Here is a 13729-nt window from a genome sequence, read left to right on the forward strand (position 1 = left end):
ATTTGCCCCTTCCTCCCAGTGGTCCTCCTCTGAATATCCCTATTCAATAAGAGTGGACCCTAAGTGGCTGTCTCTTCATCTGAGTGAGATTCACAGTGAAACTTACCACATTTATCAACATATCTCTTTCTCTTGTTCTTCTCTACTCTTTTTTTTAAATTTTTTTATTTATTTATTAAATTTAATGCAGTGACATTGATAAATCAGGGTACATATGTTGAGAGAAAATATCTCTAGATTATTTTGACATTTGATTGTGCTGTATACCCCTCCCCCAAAGTTAAATTGTCTTCTGTCACCTTCTATCTGGTTTTCTTTGTGCCCCTCCCCTCCCCCAACCCCTCTTCTCTACTCTTTTGAGGCCACAGGAATTTGCCACAGTGATAGAAGTGTTGTCCACCTCTTTATTCCTTGTATTTGGGTCTAGAAACGATCAGTTTGGCCAGGTATTTTAAAGCATGTCAGATTCTGTACTGCTATTTCCAGCTGGTGTAAAATTCTTTTCCATTCCCACCTTAAAGATGTTGTGAGAAAGAAACGGGATGCTGTTAGCTCCCTCTAAAATAATATTCTATACAACTAATAAAAGAATTCTGCTATGTCAATGATTTTGGCACCTTTTCATCAAGTGGCAGAGTCCCCTGCACCTACCTTGCCCATTTTTCCCCCTGAGTCAGCAGAGCAATCAAGCACCCACTGACTCTCCACCCCTCACCCTTCCACCTGCTCCAAGTTCCACACTCCAAGATCTCTCCTTAAATGTAACTCCGATATTCTTGCATCCCTCCTTGTATTGGGGTAAAGAATTGAAGGTCACTCTTTCTTCTCACCCATAAATTCTAAAAACCTCTTCGTTTCCTTGCGGAGCGCAGATGGGTAAGTTTTTGGTATTCGTTTTTCTTAAAACTTGCCTAAAACCAATTGAGTCTGGCCCTTAGACATCCTGGATCTCAAGGCAAGGAGGGGCTGGCTAGGAGGGTCCCCCGACACCTAGGACTATTTATAACAAGATCGACCCCAGGGACCAGCGGCCAGAAGCCAGAGAGTTGCAGCGCCCCGACTCCTCGACCCCTGCGGCGCGGGCCTCAGGACCCCTGGGGGAAGGTAGTCCGGGCCGTGGGCGCCGCGGCCTCCGGCTCCTCCTCGGGGCGCGCGCGGCCAGGTTGGTGGGTGGTGGCGGCTGGGCCCTCGGGGATGGCCGCGGCCGCGCTCCGCCAGCAGGTGGCCCCGGGGTCCCAACGGCACCGCCTCCTCCCGGCGCTCCTCCTCCCGCGGGGGCGGTCAGCGCCCCGACCCGGCTAGCACCCGGTCGCCGCCGCTGCCGCCTTCGGCCCGCCCGCCGCGTCCCCGGGAGCCGCGCTCGCCGCGCTATCGTCGCCACCGCCGCGTCCAGTTCTGCGCCCAGGCCGACCAGCGGCGACATCCCCCGGCTCCGGCCCGCCTTCCCTGCCCCCAACTCGCTCCCCAACGGAAAGTTCGCCCCGCCCGGGTTTTCCTAGAAGCCGGGGTCGGGAGACGTGTGAAGGGGACCCGGGCGGCGGCTGGGAGGCGGCAACTTCTCTCGCGAAAGCGCCTCCTGCCGAGCCCCGCGCGCCGCAGCCCTGAGCGGCTTGGAGGTGGTTCTTCCCTTCCCTCGGCCTCCCCCTGCGGATTCCAGAGACGGACCTTGGTCCCTGCACGTCCGCTGCTGGTGACAAGAGCTGGGGCCGCCGCCGCCTCGGCCGCCCCCCAGCCGCAGCCCTGCCCGCGCACCATGGAGTTCTCCGAGAGGAAGAGGAGCAGGAAATCCCAGAGCTTCAAACTGGTGAGCGGAGGTAAGCGGCGCCGGGCCGGGCGGGCAGGCGGCGGGCGAGGACGTGGCGCCGCGTAAACAGCACCGCGCGCGGCCCGCGCGGCGTTCCGGGCGCCGGGACCCGGAGTTCCCTCTCGAGGGGCCGCTGCCGCACACGCAGGAAGGCGAGCAAAGTTGTGTGTGGGGGAAGTAGGAGGTTGTATTCCGCGTAAACAAGTCGGAGGGCACTAAGGAAATTAACAAACAATGACACTTGGGAGCTGGGAGCCCTCTTTGGTATTCCACGCCAGTGGCCAGGTTGGGGGCTGGGGGAGAACCGCCTTCCATTAGGCCGGGGGCTCCCATCCCCACCAATGGTTGTGGGCTTGGGTTTTATTCCCCCTAGAGAGAAGGGAAAAGGGTGATGGTTCTTTTAAGAACGAGAAAGAAGCTCATGAGCCTTGCAAGCCCATATAAGAATTATTGATACCCGAAATCTTTTCTAGATAATGTTATTTGGGTTGCAAACATGTCTCTATAGATCGCTTATCAGTCAGGTAAGTATTATTTAATAAAAAAAAAAAATCCAGCCAGTTCCTGATTATTTAACAGGTGTATACCAGTTTCTGGGCTTGGGTTGATTTTTATCAGGGGGGGGGGGGGAAGTTATATAGTGTCATCAGTTGAACAGCCTGTGTTCAGTTACTTGTTAGAGTCTTATTTTCATTTGACTTAAAAAAAAAAGTTCCAAACTTAAGAACTGTTGTAAGAATGTATATGGAAATGAGTTGTGTCACTTTAAATGAGAGGCAGGTGACTTTTTTTCATGGCAATGTCACAAGTCCTAATATAGAGTTTAGAACCACCCGGTTTAAATATCTCTGAATCAACTGGAGGTCAAAACCAAAGGACAGAAACTGTCCATTTTTCCTTGGTTGTTTAGTCTGGCTTTGGCATCAGAGTCAAGAGCAAGGTGATTGTTTTAACAGCCCAGAGAAGTCACAATAAGCTGATGAAAATTAAAGTGCAATTGCAAGTAATAGAGATTTTCACGCTAAACTAAGCTATGATGTAGAGTCAATAGATTCTGCTTTCGGTTGGTCTGAAAATGGTTTTTGTAGATATTTTGAAGATCTACTTGTATGTGTTTTCCCTGTTTTAGTTTGACACTGTTTATTGAAAGAGGTCTGAAACAGTTTTATGAATTCAAAATAATTTGGCTCTTTCCTCTTTCTTATGTACACCCCTCCCCCCCAGCAGTGTTGATTACTGTCTTTTGTACTTTAAAAATCTCTCCATGTGTGACTAGCCTATTTGTAGGCTGCTTTCTTATTTATGACCCCAGGGAACTTAGGACTTTATCTTAAAAGTGAGAGTACTTCTGTAGACCTTGTTCTGTGAGGGCCAAGGCCAAAAAAAGAAAAAAGAAAAAAAGAAAAAACCCTACTAAAAAAGGGGAATAGCTATTAAGAAGGAACTTCTGTTTTTTTGTTTTTTTGTTTTTTTTTGTATTTTTCTGAAGCTGGAAACGGGGAGAGACAGACAGACTCCCGCATGCGCCCGAACGAGATCCACCCGGCACGCCCACCAGGGGCGATGCTGTGCCCACCAGAGGGTGATGCTCTGCCCCTCCCGGGCGTCGCTCTGCCACGACCAGAGCCACTCGAGCGCTTGGGGCAGAGGCCAAGGAGCCATCCCCAGCGCCCGGGCCATCTTTGCTCCAATGGAGCCTTGGCTGCGGGAGGGGAAGAGAGAGACAGAGAGGAAGGAGGGGGGGGGGTGGAGAAGCAAATGGGCGCCTCTCCTATGTGCCCTGGCCGGGAATCGAACCCTGGTCCCCCGCACACCAGGCCCACGCTCTACCGCAGAGCCAACCTGCCAGGGCTGGAACTTCTGTTTTCTTACCTAGGCAGTCCTGCTTTTTAGAAGTAGTTTGCCAAGACACAGTAGCCTGTATAGAGAAGCTTGTAAAATATTGTATTTTAAAGTTTGACTGACATAGCAAGTTTTTTCTTATTTTTCTTTTGTCCCCTAAATTATGGGTCTGATTAATCTCTCTGCTCTGCAGGCGCTTTTTTAGAAAATAAACTATTTCATGTTAAAGTACAGTAGCTTAATGCAGAAGACTCACTTGTGTTAAAGATGGGAATCTTGCTTTCTTATCCAAATTATGCTATATTTGAAATAACAAGTCAGTATTTTTTCAATGTGATTGCCTGTAAGCTCCTTAAAGATGGAGAATTTTCTAGGTAAAATGAGAGTGCCAGGTAAAATTGTAAAGCATACTATTATTCATATGCTTATGAAAATGGGTTGAGGAGATAAATTTTGAATCCTCCCCTGGCCTGTGAGTGGCAAAGTTTTCTTTTCCTTCTAAACATCTTTGTCATTTGAAAGAAAACAAGGCTAGTAATTGGCATCTGTGGGCCAAATGTACTGTGAAGGCTGTGTGGTCAAGCAAAGCTGTTTTCTAAAGTCATAGTAATTTTTCAAGTTTGTGTACTTCAGAGGAAACAAAGTTTTAGAGATTATTAGTAATTACAAAATCTGTGATTGACCGGGTTCTAGGGAATTCCATTTATCTATTAAAATATAGGTTATCCATATTATATAAAATGAGGTTTTAGTCTTTATTGCTCACTCATATCATGTAAGTCATTTAGAATTCTGATTTTTGGTTGTTTTCTCATCCCAGATTATCACCATGAAGTATATAAGATCTCAGAATTCAGCAACAATGTCAATGGGGAGGCCAAAGAGACACAACCCATTTTTTTAGGTAGGTTCTTATGTCAGTTAATTTCTCAGCAAAACAACATGGTTATTTGCAATTAGGGGGATAATAAAGTGGATTGTGCCAGAATGGGAAATGTTTGCATTGCTTAATGTATGACAGTCTTTTCAAAACCTTTTATTTTACAGTTGCCACTATAGCCCTTATTAACAGTGGTAAAAGTTATAATTTCAGACATAAATGTTTATTAGTGTCTACACACAGTGCTAATTATCACTCACTCCCAGGGCCAGATGCTGATGGTGCACTTTTGTGGCTCTGTGCTCACCCCATTTACATTGCATATTTGCTCGCATGCTTCACTGGCAATAGTTTGTATAATTGGGGTATTACATCTTTGACATCTGGATAATAGAAATTCAATTTCCAGGAAGCTGCTATTTGTTTGGTTTTGCTTCTGCCTTGGGTGGGATAGAGGATTAATATGCTGTTTTATTATTATGTCCCTTCACCTTTGCAGCTTTGTTGCTAATCCTGTCATGACAAAATGAAATTAAATCTACAGTCAAAAAGCATAAGGAAAATAAAAGTGTGATTGTCCACCTAACCCCCTCTTGATAGTACTAGTTATCACTGTGCAGCTCCTCATTTTCCTGGCTTTGTGTTCATTTCATGCCAACATTTGGGGTCAGAGACTAGCCATGCTTTGCTCTTACTGTCCTCATTTCTAGCTCAGTCAGGGACACACAGAGAAAAGCAGCACCTCTGAGAACTTCCAGCAAATGTGGCTGCATGATGAATGACTAGGTAGCCCAAAATCTTGCCACCCTTGCCACCTAATGTGTAGTTTTTGGTACCTTGCATGTACAGTTCATTATCTGCATACCCTGAGCCCAGAGTTAGAATTTTGCCTCTAAGAGTGAGGGACCCATAAAATCAGAGTGGAGAGGAAATGGTGGCATTTGGCTATGACCCTGCCCATCCTGGACTCCTCTCTACCGCTGGAAGAGGAGGGCTGGATGCTGCACAGAAGGAAGCAGAGAAGGGGAGAAAGTCTGGGCAAGAGTGAGGAAAAGCAAGGGCCAGAATTGCCTATCCCTGGGGAGGGTTGACAGGGCTTAAGGAAGAAGATTGCTGCTGAGACCTATGGTGAATAGTGCTTACAAATAAAAAAACAATGGGAAAGCCACACGTGTAATGGTCTCTCACCAGGGTCTCTCTATTTTGCTTTCAGGAAGAGAAAGGGAGGGTGGCAAAGGACTGAGAAGTCAAACAGACGCTTAATAGAGGTAAAATAGGAGGGACACGCCAATATTTCTTACACAAGTGGTCATTGAAGCACATGGCTTTTCTGTTGAGGGAGAACATATTACTGAGGCCAACATTGCTCTCAGAACCTGTTTACTGCTAAGAGAATGAAAAACCAGAAGGTTAATAGTCAAATGAAATGCTATGACCCAGAAGGAGAATATTCTTGGATTGTACTCTTTCTAGTTCCTTAAACTTAATCAGTTGGAATTCTATATTTTTAGCTCCCTGAACTTGATTAGTTGGGATTCTGTATATAGGTACCACTTGATTTATTCATATTAAATGAAGAATTTGCCTATTAGTAGAAAATTTACATAGGTCATAAAAATGGAACATCATGTCTTTGGCTTAGTATATTCTCCAGTGAAGCAGGCTCTTCCCCATTTTCTGCTGTGTACTTGGAAAATAGTAAGGATACTTTACAGTAGGTTAATTCTGGGTGGGAGAGAATGGAAGATGAAGAACAGGAAGAACCTAGTGCTCCAAGTGCAGTAAAATGTATACTCTTGAAGGGACAGAAATTGCTGCTTTCATTTTTGCTAGCTTGAGTCCAGGAAGATAAGAGAACATCAGTGAAAGACCACAGTTGGGATAAGCTTTTCAAATTGGTCAGGAAGGCCTTAGACATAAAGAACTGAACAGCATGAAAGTGTGCATGGGTTACTTCTCAATGTTTTGCTCATTCTGGATAAGATGTGATATGATTCCTAAAGAACATTTTTACTTTGTCATCTCCAGGTCAACGTTTTTTTAAGTGGAATAGCAAGTGATGATGCAGACACAATTCTAGGGCAATTGGCAATAGTTATGGATAGCATATAAAATTAAGAATTTTGTTGATGTTATAAAATGAACATTTTTTAGTTTGTAATTACTCTTCTGAAAACATAGATTTAAATCATATTTGTTTTGTAAGTCACCATTTTCTATCCATAGTATTACTTCTTATGGTGTAGAATTTGGTGTGAGGTTTATGACATCCAAGGAAGTTTGTTAGCAAAACACCAGAAGAACTGTTTCACCTATAATGCAGCCGTAAAACATGGCCCTCAGGTCATTGTACGGGATTTTCTGCGTTCATATGAGTGTTTCCTGTGATACTGTCTGCACCTATAAGATTAAAGTTCATGTCTTGGGGAAAGGAAGAACTCCAGAATTTGGCAGGTGTCCCTACAGGAAATCTAGTATTTCTCCACAATATTTTTAGGCTGTTGACTATGTAGGGCATTCAACATGGGAGGACAACTCAATAGTGGGAACAGCTTGGCTGTGTGCTTTGGGAGTTACACATTTTACTGTGATAATAGAGCCAGCAGACGTAACTACCCCGTACACATTGACTTTGTGAAGCTGGCTGTGATGGAGTATGGTGAAGATTTGAGCACTGTTTGTAGAAGAACAACTTAATTCTTTTTAATCAAGTCAAAAGGTGTTTGTAGGGCAAACACTATGAGTGCAGTACTTTCCTGAAATGGAAGTGGGGTTGGGGATAATGAAATAAATAGATAGGACAGGATCCTGCACTCAAGGATGAAAGTCCAGTTGGGGAGATAGAACAAATTCAGGATTCAGTGAAGGAACAAGACTCAGTCATAACAGCTCCAGTTGTCTGAGCACTTACTGTATGCACAATCTTGAGTTGAGTACTTTATGGGAATGATATTTACTCTGAGAGTAAATCTGTAAGAATCATTATCCCCGGTTTGTAGATGAGACTTAGAGATGCTAGGTAGTCTGCTAGAGGTCTCAAATGGCAGTGCCACAGCTGTGACCCCCTGCAGTGTTGCAGGAAAGTGACCCAACAGAGGATAGACATTCAGATAACTTAAAAGAGGAAAAGAGAATTTATTAAAAATCCAGCGGAACACACGGAGCTTGTGGCTCCAAAGACATGTGCTCCCCAAAATTAGATTTCTTACATCTTATATACCTTTTACAGAATACAAGTTCACATACAAGGATCTCGTGTTCCCTTTGTCTAGAGCAGTGGTTCTCAAACTTTTTGAAGTCGGAGCACATTTAAAATCCTACAAGTAATTGTAGGCACACTATATACAAATTTCTGAGAAATATGTTATAATAATTAAGTCAAATATTAAAGAAAAAATGAAGTACAAGTGTGCTTTTATGGTAATTAAATGAAATAAATATGACAAATGAAATTTATTCTGACATTAAAAAACATTTTTATGTTACATTTCTTGAGTTATGCTTTTTAGAATTCGTAAAAAAGAGGGATTAAAAAATAAACAACAAAAAAGTTATTTTTATATATATATAGATACATTCTTAGTAAGATTTAGTAAATCCGGCACGAATGTGCTAATTTCATTCTTGTGTTTATGAGAAACATGAGCCTTATGTGTCCTAACAATTTCTTCAATGTTTGGGCATATATTTGAAAGGCAAACTCATTTCCTCATCTATACATTGAAGAATTCCTCTTTTTTACTATTAATTGTGTTGAGTGCAGAAAACCCCCACCATACATATCATCTTAACTTTACACCAAACAAAGGATAGAAGAAACTTGCCTCCAGTCTTTCTGGGGAACATGGGGGTAGTGTAAACAATCTAGCACCACAGCTTAACAGCCTTTTGCATCCTAATCAGACAAGTGAGGTGGGGGGTTGGGCAGACTGTCAGCTTACAGCCAATTCCCCACACCTCTGTCCCCCAAAAATCTAAACTCCAAAACCCTGTTGGCTTTTTGGTCCCCAACAGGCACATATTTCTCTGGAATACCATAGGGTGCACCTGGAAATCTAGGGCACACCAGTGCACCCTGGCACACACTTTGAGAACCACTGGTCTAGAGGTATACACATCAATCACACGATTTCAGGATGGGAGGAGGTTTAAGTGATGTCGGAGAATAAGTGTTGGAAATCGCCCATTAAAGTCTTAAAACTTTTAAGAAAAGGGGAGAGAGGAAGGGGCTATTTAGATCTCCTCTTCCCCCTGTGTTCCTCATTGCTTCTCTTCCTCCTCAGTGAATAGGAGAGATGTGTGTGGGGGGTCTGATTTCTTCTTCCTTCTTTCTTTCAAACTTTCTAGTACAAAAACCTTTCCATTTGCAAAATAATAGCCCTTCCCAAGCAGGAAACAATCTGTAACTTCACTGACCATTTTTAGCTGGTGTTGCCTAGCCCTCATTGTAAATCACACACAAGTATAAAAATTATATTTACAAAGTTATTTGGCCAACATTTTACCCCTTTTGCTTGCTTTGCTATATACACCACAGGCATTCCAATGCAGGGAATGAAGTACATTACAGTAACAGTACAAGTCATACAATTACAAAGGTGTCCTTTACAAAATCTCTCTAAATGCCTGGCCTAAAACATAAAATGTCCTTGAAACTTTTTGGTTCAAGTGAGGGGAGGCTTCCTTCCTTATCAGGGCTGCCTGAGCTGTAAATACCCCACTTATTGCCATAATTAAATGACAGTTGTGAACCATTAGGACAATGGAGCAAAAGCAGATTTGGAAGGTGTCAGGCAGATAAGTTATTTTTTGCTCACTTCATTAAAGATGGCTGCTGCCCACGTGGGGCGGCTGATTGCCTTTCTTGCTTGGGAAGGGGCATGGTTATGCTAATGTGTGTTGGGGGAGGGTTTTTGCGCCAAAAAGTTTTAAAAGGAGGAGCTAGTAGGCCATTTTGCAGAGTGACCACGTCCTTGTAAAAGGAAGAATTCATGGTGTAGCAGGGTAGGGAGGCCATGTGGAGGAGGCAGCCAAAATGGCGGAATGGTGAAGGAGAAGCCAGTTTGTGCAGGAGAAGGAGCTGGGAACAGAGGTGAATAAGACTGGTGAGGTGGAAACCTTTGATCTAGGAAAACTTGGATTAGTCAGTGGCTTTGGGAGCCCTGAATAGAAAGGAAAGTGTTTTCCCATTGTGTGTTTTTACTCGGTTGCCTAGTGCGAGTCTAGAGTAAAGGAAAATGGACCACCGGTTTGGCTCCACAGTTTTTTTATGATGTCTGGATTAAATGTGAACCTACACAGGCCAGGCGGCCTTGATGGTGGTCATGGCTACTGGCTTTACAGAAGGGAAGGATCCAGTTCAAGGTCTGGTGGAGAGCTAAGAGGCTAGACCTTGAACTAGGAAAGATTTGTATAAATAGGTGGGAGTTGGACAAGATTGTACAATAGATGGAAAGGCTGATGTGAGCCACAGCAGAAGATAAGGGTCATTGTAATTAGACTCTTAAAGTGAAGGCTGTGCTTCATTGTTCAGAATGTGCTTTCACATCAGTCATCTCTTAGTACTTACAGTATTCCTGTGAGTGGTTAGGGCAGGTGTTATCAATTCTACTGCCCAGAGGGGAAAACAAGCTCAGAAATAAGTTACTTGCTCATAAACAGCAGAACCTGGAGGAAACCCAAATCTACTGTGCAAAGATCTGTTGTTCCCTCTAGAAAATTGAGCCAGGCAAGTTCAAGGATCATCAAAGAAACCTTAGCTGGTAGCAAGGCACTTTTAGAAAGTATTTATAAGGCAGTTAATGAATTTATTATTCAGAACAGTAACACAAACACTTAATAAAAATCTCTTTGTATACATTAGCTGTTGATTTAGGTTTACTATTACAGTATGTAAATTTGAAACATATATTTTTCAGGTATTCAATGTCAATCATTTATTCATTTAACAAGTGTTTACTGAACTCTAAATATGTTCCAGGTCCTGTTCTTTTTAATATTTTTCAGCTAGACAACTTTCAGAAGTTGAAGCACAGGTGTTGTAGCCATGCCAATTAAGCAGGGTTGAGATCTCTGAGTTTTTTAATCTATTTTTCAGTGGCTTTCCCAATGACAGCTGCCCCCACCAGGGTCCTCAGAATCACCTCGAAGATGACACACTTGAAAAATTCCTTCCTACTTTACCAAGTGGGGGAGTTAGGCCCTAATTGCAGAATAATTCTCCTTCCTGAGAAGTGGACAGGTCCACGTTTGAGATGGGAGGGCTCTTCTCGAGTCCAGTGGCCTGGGTCCTGCCCTGTTCTTATTTGACCTCAGAGGGTTCGGGAGCTGGGGCTCCTTCCAAACTCTTATGTTTCACTGTTTCTGTGGCTGGAGTACAAGAGTAAGAAGCAACCTCAAATAAAATGAAGGTCCAAGAGAGAGGAAATGAAAGACCCCCCCCCCCCAACAATACATTGTTTGGAAACAAGAGTGTTTCACCTCTGCTTTTTTCTTTCTTTTCCTTTTTTTTTTTTTTTTTTTTTTTGTATTTTTCTGAAGTGAGAAGCTGGGAGACAGAGAGACAGACTCCCGCATGCACCTGACCAGGATCCACCCAGCAAGCCCACTAGGGGGCGATGCTCTGCCCATCTGGGGCATTGCTCAGTTGCACTTGGAGCCATTCTGGAGCCTGAGATGGAGGCCATGAGCTGTCCTCAGCACCCAGGTCCAACCCTGCTCCAGTGGAGCCTTGGCTGTGGGAGGGGAAGAAAGAGACAGAGAGGAAGGAGAGGGGGAGGGATGAAGAAGCAGATGGTCATTTCTCCTGTGTGCCCTGACCGAGAGTCGAACCTGGGACTTCCACACGCAGGGCTGATGCTCTACCACTGAACCAACCCCGGCCAGGCCTCACTTCTGCTTTTTTCTAAAGCTCCACCTTCAGCACTGTGGTCCATTGTGTCCTCCTGTCTCTAACCTTTTTCATGTCAGTTCTCTCCTGTTTTGGTGGTGGAGTGAAGGGGACAGAACACTAAGAGTGGCTGTCAGGGTTAGGAATGTGGCCAATAATAGCAGGTGTCATTTATGGGGAGCTGCCTGTGTGCCAGGCACTATGCTGCCAACTCTGTGTATGTTATCTCATTCATTGTCCCAAGAAAGGTATTATCATTCCCACTTTCTGGGTGAGGAATTTGAGGTGTTCACACAGTTACTCAGTGACAGAGCAGGGTAAAACTAGGATCTGGCTGTTTAGTAACCATGCCCTTAAGCCCAGGAAATGCCTTGTCCAGTGCAGTCCCACGTGGAACCCCCAGTATGTCTAACAGGTAAAAGGGGATGGGGCTGCCAGAAGCAGGTTGAGGAACCTAGATCACTTTGTACCACGTCCCACATTGCTCTGCCTCTCCACCTCTACAAGCCTCTGCAAAACTTTTAGGGTACTTTTTATCACAATTTAAAAACCTCCGTCTATGGTTTCCAGGCTTTCCTGCGGCACTACAAGTGTATCTGGTTATACCGTAGATCCAAAACATGGCTCCAAAAGTAACTGTGGCCTGGCCTGGTAGTTCAGCTGGTTGGAGTGTCATCCCAGTGTGCTGTGGCTGTGGTTTCGATCCCTGGTCAGGACACACACCAGGATCAACCAAGGAATGCATGGAAAGTGGAACAAAAACTCATTGTATCTTTCTCTTCCTCTCTCTTTCCCTTCCTTTCCCTCTCTAAAGTCAGCCAATAAAAATAAAAAAGAAACAATTGCAGGTGTAGAAGTATAAACAGTTATTTTATTGTAAAATACATTAAATTTTCTGTGTTCCCTAGTTAGCATACATTTTCTCCTTTAAAAAAAATGATGTAAATCTTAATTTTTATGCCATCTGTTAATTTACCAACTAGTTACCTTGTAAGTGAGAAGTCATGATAACACTGAATTTTAACTAGTTTTGATTTATAAGTTTGGTACTATGAGACAACTACTTAAAATTTTTATTTTAATTATTTAAATGGCATTTGGAGCTTCAAGAATGATTTTTGTATGCAATGTTCTTTTAAATTTTGACTGATCTCATAAAATTGCAGTACTCTTCATTATAAGACAACCTGGAAGTGCATTAGAGGTCCTTCAAGACCAAAAAACAGACTGGTTTGGCCCCTTTTCGTTTCAGCTAGTTTGAAGAATAGGGGCTATTGTTTTGGATTCCTATCTGAGAATTTCTTGGATGCAGGAGAAAGGAAAACATTTAATTCATAAATTTTATATTAACCAATGTAGTATAAAAAATAAAGCTCACACACACAATTTGCAAACAAAGTAAAAAATGAGAGCATCTTGCGGGCATTTCAGCACTGTTGGCTTCTTTGGACATAAATGCACAGATTGACGTGTTTCTGTTGTTATAGATATTAGTCATTCTTAAGTATGGTGTGTCTGTAAAGTCATGGTGCACTTGTGACCAGTCACAGGAAAGCAACAAAAGACTATAGAAATGTGAAATCTGCACCAAATAAAAGGAAAACTTTCCCAGTTTCATACCTATTCAGTGCAGTTCAATGTGGGCTCACGCACAGGTTTTTTAGGGCTCCTTAGGTAGCTATCCTGTGGAGCCTTTACAGACTCATCACTGACTGATGGCCTACCAGAACGGGGTTTCTCCACCAAACTGCTGGTTTCCTTCAACTGCTTATCCCACTGAGTAATGTTATTCCTATGTGGTGGCACTTTGTTATAAATGTGCCAATATTCACGTTGCACTTTTTTTTTTTTTTTCATTTTTCCGAAGCTGGAAACGGGGAGGCAGTCAGACAGACTCCCGCATGCGCCCGACCGGGATCCACCTGGCGCATATGCCCACCAGGGGGTGATGCTCTGCCCCTCTGGGGCGTCGCTCTTTGCATCCAGAGCCATTCTAGCACCTGAGGCAGAGGCCACAGAGCCATCCCCAGTGCCCAGGCCATCTTTGCTCCAATGGAGCCTCGGCTGCAGGACGGGAAGAGAGAGACAGAGAGGAAGAAAAGGGGGAGGGGTGGAGAAGCAGATGGGCGCTTCTCCTGTGTGCCCTGGCCGGGAATCGAACCTGGGACTCCTGCACACCAGGCCGATGCTCTACCGCTGAGCCAACCGGCCAGGGCCCACCTTGCACTTTGGTCACAGATTCGAATTTAGCGAGCCACAGAACACACTGAACTTTCCTCTGTACCATCCACATCTCGACTGGCATGGCCATGGG

At 44.0% G+C, this 13729-nt stretch overlaps 1 protein-coding gene across 15 annotated transcripts in view; it reads left to right on the top strand.

The window, feature by feature from the left end:
- Positions 1-1187: 1187 nt before the first annotated feature.
- BEND7 (BEN domain containing 7) overlaps positions 1188-13729 on the top strand; it is a 139719-nt gene continuing 127177 nt past the window's right edge. For 3 of the 15 annotated variants that reach the window (XM_066385422.1, XM_066385425.1, XM_066385420.1), the window contains exons 1-2: positions 1193-1814; positions 4467-4550. In XM_066385422.1, the coding sequence (XP_066241519.1) occupies positions 1754-1814; positions 4467-4550 (145 nt within the window). In that variant the 5' untranslated portion in view covers positions 1193-1753. Of the gene's footprint in view, positions 1815-4466; positions 4551-5739; positions 5795-13729 lie in introns of all 15 variants that reach the window. The other 12 variants (XM_066385410.1, XM_066385411.1, XM_066385412.1 and 9 more) reach the window with 9 other exon arrangements.

Source organism: Saccopteryx leptura, chromosome 5 (assembly GCF_036850995.1).
Source record: "Saccopteryx leptura isolate mSacLep1 chromosome 5, mSacLep1_pri_phased_curated, whole genome shotgun sequence".
In the NCBI taxonomy this organism is placed as follows: domain Eukaryota; kingdom Metazoa; phylum Chordata; class Mammalia; order Chiroptera; family Emballonuridae; genus Saccopteryx; species Saccopteryx leptura.